This window comes from Asparagus officinalis, chromosome 1 (genome assembly GCF_001876935.1).
Source record: "Asparagus officinalis chromosome 1, Aspof.V1, whole genome shotgun sequence".
Lineage (NCBI taxonomy): Eukaryota > Viridiplantae > Streptophyta > Magnoliopsida > Asparagales > Asparagaceae > Asparagus > Asparagus officinalis.
The window spans coordinates 132,040,791-132,050,140 of NC_033794.1; the positions used below are offsets into that span (position 1 = coordinate 132,040,791).

Sequence of the window (9,350 nt, forward strand, 5' to 3'; positions counted from 1 at the left end):
AGACAAAAAAATGGCAATAATCATGGGTTATAGGCCATATAAATCATAAATTTTATGGTACACATACTTAATTTCTATTTGGTTGAAACGAGCAAACATGGAAATTATTGATTTTCAACTATGCATATTTAATTTTCATTTGATCAAAATTAATGAAATTTACTAAAAACATGGGTTATATAGCCAATAAAAATCGCAAGATTTTTAACTATGCGTATTTAGTTTCCATTTGGTTGAACAGAATGAAAGTTGATAAAATTCACTGGTTAGCCCTTCAAAATCACAAATTTTTATGTATACCTAGTTAATTTCCATGTGGTTGAAACATACAAAAATTGAAAAATTCATGTGCTCTAGATAATGAGAACATGATAGTTAATTACCATTTGGTTGAAAGGAATAAAAACTAAAAAAAAATCCATGGGTTAGCATATGAAAATCGTAAAGTTTGCAATTTCTATTCAATCAGAACAAAGAAAAATTATAAAAATCGTGGATTGCCCATGGTTATTTTGAACGTTTAACTACGCTTACATAATTGTCATTTGGTGGTAATGAATAAAAAGTAATAAAAATTGTGGGCACAACATATGAAAATCACAAAATTTTAAGTACACATTGAAATTCAATTAGGTACATAAAAATTGTTTGTTCCTACTCAGTGATAATTAATGGTGTGTTATAATTTTCCTAGGCTACAACTCATATTTTAGTTCCATGTTAATCATTTCAAACTATCTGCAATATGGATGAATATTCAAATTTGCTATTTTCATGGGATATAACCGATGATTTTTATCCATTTTTGTTCATTTTGATGCAACAATAATAACTTATGTAGATTAAAAATTATGATTTCCATGAGTTATGATTCATGATGTTTGTCATTTACATTTATTTCAACCCAATGACACTTAAGTGTGCGTACTTTAAATTTCATGAGTTTCACAGGTTATATTACCCACACATATTCTCTATTTTTGTTAGATTCGAACCAATGACCATAAAAAATGATTAGCTTAAAGTTCTCGATTTATATAGCATACACCCCCTCATTATCATTCATTTTGCCCCAATGACAATTAAATAATGCATTCTTTAAACTTCACGGTGTTCTTAGGCTATACCCGCTAAAGCTTGTCCATTAATTTTAACAATTATTATGTGTACTTCAAATTCACGATTTTATGGGCTATAGCTCATGTGTTTTGTTTGTTTTTTTAGTTTCGAACGAGCGGCAATTAATTAAGCCCGTATCCTTCAAAATTCACAATCATTATATACATACAAATTAATGAAAAGAAATTGCAAAGTCAAACACAAATTAACATTGAAGATCTAGAAATAATTAAAAAGGAATTAAGATTAATGAGAGCGGTTGAGGCTACAATTTAAAGGATCGGGAGACCAAGGAATTCAGAAGCGGATTTGGCCATGATCGCAGCGAACTCATTGAAGTTGATGACGCCGTCGCCGTCGGTATCAGCAACACGCATCATCTCCGTCAATTCGCAGAAGTTGAGGGGTTGTCCCATCTTGGCCATGGAACGGGCGAGCTCAGCAGCGGAGATGTAGCCGTTGCCGTCGCGGTCGAAAGATCTGAAGACGTCCAGCAGGTGCTGCTGGTTGGCAAGGGCCTGCTCGCTCATCAGAGGGGCTATCGCCTCGACGAGCTCCTCGAATTCAACGGAGCCGTTGCGGTTAGAATCCATGTTGGTGAGGAGGGCGTGGATCTGGTCCCCGCCTGGCTTCAGACCAAGAGAACGAAGAAGGGCAGCCAGCTCCAGATGGGTGAGGCTGCCGTCGGAATCCTTGTCGAAACGCTTGAATATGTCCCTCAATTGTTTCAGATGCTCGCTCCGCAATTGGCTGCAGAATGAACCCATCTGCTGCTGCTGCTGCATTTTTATATTTTGCCAATGAGAATATTTAGATAATATTTGGGAAAAATAAAGAGGAAAACGAAGGAAGGAGGAGGAGGAGGTAGAGCTCTAAAGATCTTGGGAGGAGGAGGAGGAGATGGGAAAATGATGGGTGGGAAGGAGCTCAACTTGGCTAATTTAATTAAATTCGGTTTATGGTTCCTTCTTAGAAATTGAAGGCGTCGGTTGATTTTTTCACTTTCATATTTCCCTCAAGTCATGGAAATTGCTAAAAGGTCCCTCATAACCTAAGTTATTCTGAAACCAGTACCTCGGATCATTGAAATTGCCATCGGGTCTCCAAATCTTTAATTAAGTTGTCTTGAAATTGGGCTCGCAATCCAACAGTGGAAATAGCAAGTAGAGAGAAATCAGTCACCTACAACCATTGACTGTTAGATCCCCAAATTCCTCATAAGTTTGTTTTAAATTAATCACATTGGTTCCTATTTCTACTTTTGACGGACTGATTTCGGAATAACTTAAATGTGCAGAAAGCTAATAACAATTTCAATGAATTGAGGGACTAAAATACTTCATCTTTGGGGGACTTGGTATCAATTTTTATGATATGAGGTACTAGTTCAAAATATGAAAGATTTGAGGGACTAATTTTAAAAAACCCTTCCCCTATTTTGGTCTTGTGAAGATTTGGGCGTCGACAGGCATATATGATGCCAACTTGCAAGACGCTTAGATTCCGTCAACTGAGCGGCGGGGCCACAAGCACAAGGTCAGATTCGGTCGATGCATGTAACCCAGTCTATATCAATTTCCCATCCCAAAGGTGGGATATTTTTCAACGATATTTCATGTTCGAATTCAGATTTGAAGAAGAGTCAAATTTGAAGGTCTTACATGAATACAAATATGAACATAATTTTTTGATTTGATGCAATTCATTTTCAGCCCTAACCCTACACTTTTTTTTTTAATTCCAATTAACTAGTAAGAGGTAAAAGTAAGTTTTTAAATATGTTGAGTCTAAATTCTCTATTTTCTCAGTGCCATATTTACCTTTTTCTCATAAGCTGCGATGTGTTGGAAGGAAGAGATTAGAGACAGAGACAGGTTTCTATAAGGAGAAATTTCCGAAATAGATAATTTCACAAAAATATTCATAAAAATCGATCTAGTTGAGAAACATTTACCAAATGCAATCTAGTTTCAGCCATATCACGGGCTAAAACTAGATTGATTACAAAAATGTTTACAAATAAGCGATTGGAAATCTCAACGAGATTAAATGATAATTAACCTTTATGAGATTGACTATCCCTTAGAAATTAATTCTCACTTAAACTCTCATCAGGAATTGCCAATCTCTTAAACTTTGTTTGTCAATTACCCAGAGTTGATAAACAAACTCCTAGAGATTAGCAGCCTCATGTAGATTAATTCTTATTTAATCTCTATGAGATCCCTTAAACTTTGGATATATTTTTTTCTCAAAATATTTACCTAGTTCTAGCGCACGTTGCTAAAAGTATATTTATTTAGATAAATATTTTCTCAACTAAGTCGGTTTTGGTGAATATTCTGTAGGAGTGTCTATTTCAAAAATCTCTCCTTTCTAAAAATAAAGTGATGAAGACCAGAAAAATCTGTACACTATCACAAAACTCGCCATGGATACAGTTAGAAAAGGTCCTATCCATGCATGATATTAGTAACTTACAAGTTACATCAGTTTTATAACATTAGACATCAGCTACATCTATACATTTACACATTTCATTGGTACTATCGACATCTAGTAAGGATAGCATTAGCATGTTACATTTTCACCTGTGCATATGCAAAGGTGTCAAAAACGAAATTTCTCTATTCAGGACCATGAGATAAGCTGCTTCTATCAGAATGCACAAGAGCTTACATAAAGATGTCATATCACTATAGGAAGACACAGCAACAATACAAAACCAATATACACAGAAAACCTGTGCATATGAAGATTTCAGACTGGTAACTTCCTTCCATGTGTCTTCAAACCCAACAGACACCCTGGTCTACATCGTTTAACAACTCACGACCAAAGAATCAGTTGCCTGAGGCATGATATCCATACAATGGATGCTGAATTATCTCCATTGATCAAATGATCAAATTGCTTCCATGTGTGCCAGCCTGAGCTACATCTTTGTCATCCCATACTGAACAGTACCAATATTGCGATGATGAGCGCCAACAGCAGTGGCAACAGCTGCAATCCCACCATGAGTGGAGGTGACTTTGTTGTTGATAGCCTCATTTCCACCAGCTGCTGAAAAATGATGAAAGAAGGATGAACCTCTCATGTCAGTAGGTATATGTGTAATCTTGCCAAGGGGAAGGCAATGTCTTTGATGATGCACCATATAGTCCATCCTCTTCTTTGTGGCATTTAAGACTTTTATCCTGTTCTCAGAGTTCCCTATCTTGTCAGCCATGTTGCTCTATGAAAACAGTAAGCCAGAGGAATGGCTGAAGGTTGTGGCATGAGAATTGTACTAGCATAAAGCTTCTAGGATCATATGAATCCTTAACCCCTATGTTCTCACAGGGCATTACTGGCCACATAACTCTTCCAGGCTCAGCTACTGAACAAAAAGACCAAAAAGAACAATGACTTCAAAACTGGCTGTCTATGGACCAAGGTATGCTAAGAAATTTTAGATTGGAGATGATATATACCTGCTGCAATCCTATGAGGATGAGCTTAGGACAACTCTCCCGTATTCCCAGACAGCTTTTTTTCAATATCTGAGGTTCTGTTGCTGATCCTAGGGAGGGATTGTTGACGAATGGACTACTGTGGATCTATATAAATGCCAATTTGCAAAATTATTTCAGAAGAGCAAAAGAAATTTTCATTTTTCCAGACTAAGTTTTAGGCTAAAAGCTTTCTTGTTGTAGGAGTTAATTTGATGGTTGCTGAAGGGAAAACAAAGAAACAACTAGTATGGGATGGACCATAATTTTGGGTATAATATGATACCCATAAACATGATATGGAAATTACTACAACCAAACAATATTACCTTGGGAGAGGAACATGTTTCCTCTCTAGTGGAACAACTGGGCCACTTTCACCTCCATTCTCCTGAAGATGAGAAAATTGCTTCTGAAATTGATCAACAGCACTGCATAGTAGTAGAGGTATACTAGAAATAAGAAAATTGAGTTCATATTTATGTGGAGTTGAAAATTTTGAAACTAATCGACAGAAATCCTAACCTAAGATAAAGAAAACTTGTCCTGTCAGATCCATTAATATAGTCCTCGAGCAACTGTGGGTGATATTCCAATATTTCCCAGAATATAAGCTCCTGAATGTCTTCTTCAGTCACTTTTCTTCTTTCAAACTCAAACTCCATTTTCATTATGGGTTGACAAGATTGTTCTCTCTCCACTTTAGCCAAACCCTTGAAATATGGATATGCCAGTGCCTGGGTAAGCAATGAAGAACATGTCTATCTGAATAGAGGACATGCAAGATACATTCACTGATTCACATGATGAAAGTTATGTATACCTAGAACCGGTTCAACAAGAAGAAATGAACAACTCCATAAAGAGCCATTGTTTAAAAGCTTTAGGAGCCCTTTTCTTTTAAGCTTCCGTTCATATCCTTTCTTGCAGTTAGTTTTTTCAATTTCTACCCCTTGTTATGAACAAGGATTCGATGGTATTTTGCGGAGATTGTGTGCAAAAATTCATCATCCATTCTTATTCATCTAATTTCTCTTTTTCCCTTGTTGATTAGTTTTCTCTGTGAGGATATTTTGGGGAAATGTCAGCTCTCTTCATGTCTTCTTTTCTTTTCCGCTGAGATGGGATGGTGAACGGCGATCGCTTTTTTTCTGCATTCCTTGCTGTCATGTGTCCTTTTTGTAATTCTATTGAGATGAGTGTTGTTAGAAGGAGGGTGCAGGGGGTGGGTTAAGGAGGTTTGGCAGATTGGATAGTTGATGTGATGCTAGGGATCAAAAAGGGAATGAGCTCTGTTGCAGGGAATATTTTGTTATTATATATACACTAGTGTGCACCCCGTGCAAAGCACAGGCTCCATTTTTTTTATTTCCGCTACAATAATTCTGTATTTAAATACAGTTTTTTTAAGTGCTACAGTAACATTTTTAAATGATGTCGCCTCTGTCTGAGCTACAGTAAATAATATACTGTAACATGAATAGTGAATCTTAGATCCTCCATTATTATAGAGGAATAGATTGATGATGTTGGCTGCCAAGGCGTTATGGACTCAAAAATATTCTCCTTATGAACCAATTTAGAGTGAATAAGTTCTAGATAGATGTGCAAAATGTGGGATGAGACAAAGGAAATCAGCCAATGTTATTTAGCTGATAGGCGAGGTAACTTAGGTGGCTTCTTTCAGTTGACGTATGTTTGCATGTGCTCATTTTGCTGGGTTTTTTTTTTTTTTGGTGGGGGGGGAGGGAGTTGGTAGTTCCTATGGAATAACTAACTTGGTTAGGCCCACCTTCAAAACTATGTTACATGCAATCAATTTACTTGATCCACTCCATTCATTTTGATCTATATGTTTTGGATGATATGCAAACAAAAAATTAGGCATATTGAGTTTTCGTTGCACATACATCAAGTGATTGTAGACCCCCCTACCTCTATATATGTATATAAAGTTGAACTAGGCTACTTAATAGTATCTAACATGCAGATACTATCAACCCAATGTTGAAAATCGGAACCCAACAATAAAAATCTGAAGAGGTAGATGTGATCTACTACACGTGAACAAGTTATAAACAAAATTTTAAATAATTTGACGTATTGTGAGTTATATATCAAGAGGCGAAAATTAACAAACTTCATAAAAATTCTAAAACGTTGATTTTGACGACATATTTTGCATGGATTAATAATGATGAAATCCTTTGAAATTTTATTTATAAATAGTTCGTGTGTAGTAGATTACATCTACCAGTTTGGATTCTTATTTTTGGGTTCTGATTTTCAAAATTGGGTTGATAGTATCAGCATATTAGACACTATTAATAGTACCTAGCTCAACTCTCTCATCTCTCTCGTCTATATATATAGTATAGTACTATATATATATATATAATTATATAATATAATGATATATATAATATCATATATAGTATATATATATATTATATATTATCATATATATTATAAGCGGGAAAAGTGAATCTAATGTGAACCTGGCTCCCACCTCAAGGACGCGGCTAAGAACACATGCATTTCTCTAAAAATAAAAAATTACGATCCCGCTCCATGAACTTGATCTAACGTTTTAACCCGAAACACACAATTTTGGGGTAAACACCGTTGTGTTTATGACCATTCGCTTAAGCCGTGCAAAAAGTTTCTATTCATTTCGCAAACACGTTAAAAGTTGCTGCCAGCGAGTGGATAAAGGATCAAAACACGACGGTTCACCCTCAAAATCTGTTGGTTGGGTTTAAGAACCTGTAGATCAAACTTCAACAGGAAGCCTGGATCGTTAAAAAAATTAGGCAAATGATTGTCGATTTTTAACCGCGTCCCTTAGGTGGGAACCTAGGGTCGTCACACATAGATTTCACTTTTCCCATAATATATAATATATATAAATATATATATATATATATATATATATTATATATATATATTGAGAAAATCGAAAAACTTGTGGTACCTGCTCCAAGCAAACTTTGTAGCTGATGTGCCTATCTTGTCCCTCACCTACATCTACATTGAAGTGGTTGATGGATATTGTTGAGGCTCTATTTTCAGGAGTGTGATGTAGGGGCCAAGAATTATGCCACATCACTACCAAGTGTACTTTATAAGCGGGAACGCATAAGGTCTCCATTTCTCCTCTCTCTCTCTCTCTCTCTCTCTCTCTCTCTCTCCTCACCAATCTCAGTCTCTCCTCCTCTTCTCTCTCTCCTATAATATAATATATAATATATTATATTATATATATATATATATATATAATTATCTATATAAGAGAGAGAGAGAAGAAGATTAATTGAGTATCTCTTGTCATTAGCGAGGGGATTTTCTCCTTAACGTCTATGTGACACAATCCCTTACCATCCTCCATAAAGTAGGAGAGAGAGTGTGAGTTCGGTGGCCTACTATTATGAGGAGCTAGGCGAATCAAAGGAGGAAAATCTCCTCCTATGATAAGGATACTCATTAATCTCATATATATATATATTAATAATATATTATATAATATATTTAATAATTATATAATATATATATATACTATTATATATTATAAAAACTGGGGAAGCGCCTGGCCAGCACTCCCGACCTGCCGCTGCCAGGCGCGCTTTTTCTTGAAAAAATGACAGTGCCTTTATTCTTTACTCCCGTAATATCTTGTTGAAAATAAATGTAAATTTAAGTATATAAGATTTCGATCTATTTAATCGTCGACTTGTAAAATTACGAATTCCTGTCAATTCTTTGTGATCTATAGCGTTTGCTCAAAAAATAACATGAAAAAAATGTTTAGTTGAAAAAGATATAGTTAAATAGCTCCTCTCTCTGCTCATCCCAACCCCCTAATTCTCTCTCACGTGACCCCAAAACCCAATCCAGATCCCCTTCACATCCCCAATACTCTCCAGCAAAATTCCGCCCGCCGACCGTTCATCTCCCTTTCTCTCACTCCGTCACTCGTGACCCCAACTCCACACCTCGATCCGCTGGATTCTCTCCGCTGACCGACCATCTCCGCCGACTGATCTCTCTCCCCCGTGACCCCAACCCTTCCTCCTCCGTGATCTAGCCTTCAAGCTCCTCCTCCGGCTTCAGCCCTCCTCCTCCGCGATCTCGCCGTCCTTTGCCTTTCTCTCGAGCTCTCTCTCTGGATCCCTCTCTCGATCCGCGAGCGCAGGTAAAATTCTGCATGTGACAGTGAACTATGTTGATTTCACTATAGCACTTGATCTTAAAGAAATGAGAGATTAAAATTTTTGCAGTTCTTGAAATGAGGGGATTGAAATAGGGAGCTGCTGAATATATATTGTTGTCAACAGGGTTATTTGCTATCTTAGTTAACTTTGTTTTTATATCTGTTCTTGTTGTGAAAATTTGATTTTTACAATGGAATTTGATTTTTACAAGAACTGCAAAAATTTTAATCCCCTCATTTCAAGAACTGCAAAAATTTTAATCTCTCATTTCTTTAAGATCAAGTGTTATAGTGAAATCAACATAGTTCACTGTCACGGGCAGAATTTTACCTGCGCTCGCGGATCGAGAGAGGGATCCAGAGAGAGCTCGAGAGAAAGGTGGAGGAGGAGCTCGACGGCGAGATTGAGGAGGGCTGAAGGCGGAGGAGGAGCTTGACGGCGAGATCGCAGAGGAGGGCTGAAGCCGGAGGAGCTTGAAGGCTAGATCGCGGAGGAAGGGTTAGGGTCACGAGAGAGAGAGATCGGT

The 9,350-nt window shown here is 36.8% G+C and overlaps 2 protein-coding genes across 2 annotated transcripts in view; both read right to left on the reverse strand.

Moving 5' to 3' along the window:
* Nucleotides 1,306–2,074, reverse strand: LOC109827905 (probable calcium-binding protein CML15). Its single transcript, XM_020394962.1, has one exon. It carries the CDS (start codon nucleotides 1,902–1,904, stop codon nucleotides 1,392–1,394), a length of 513 nt encoding a protein of 170 aa, XP_020250551.1. The 5' UTR covers nucleotides 1,905–2,074; the 3' UTR covers nucleotides 1,306–1,391.
* The window catches only part of LOC109827825 (mitogen-activated protein kinase 10-like), a 29,779-nt gene continuing 25,367 nt past the window's right edge, over nucleotides 4,939–9,350 (reverse strand). The window contains 2 exon segments of the mRNA XM_020394873.1: nucleotides 4,939–5,044; nucleotides 5,139–5,350. Coding sequence (XP_020250462.1) covers nucleotides 4,939–5,044; nucleotides 5,139–5,350 — 318 coding nt within the window.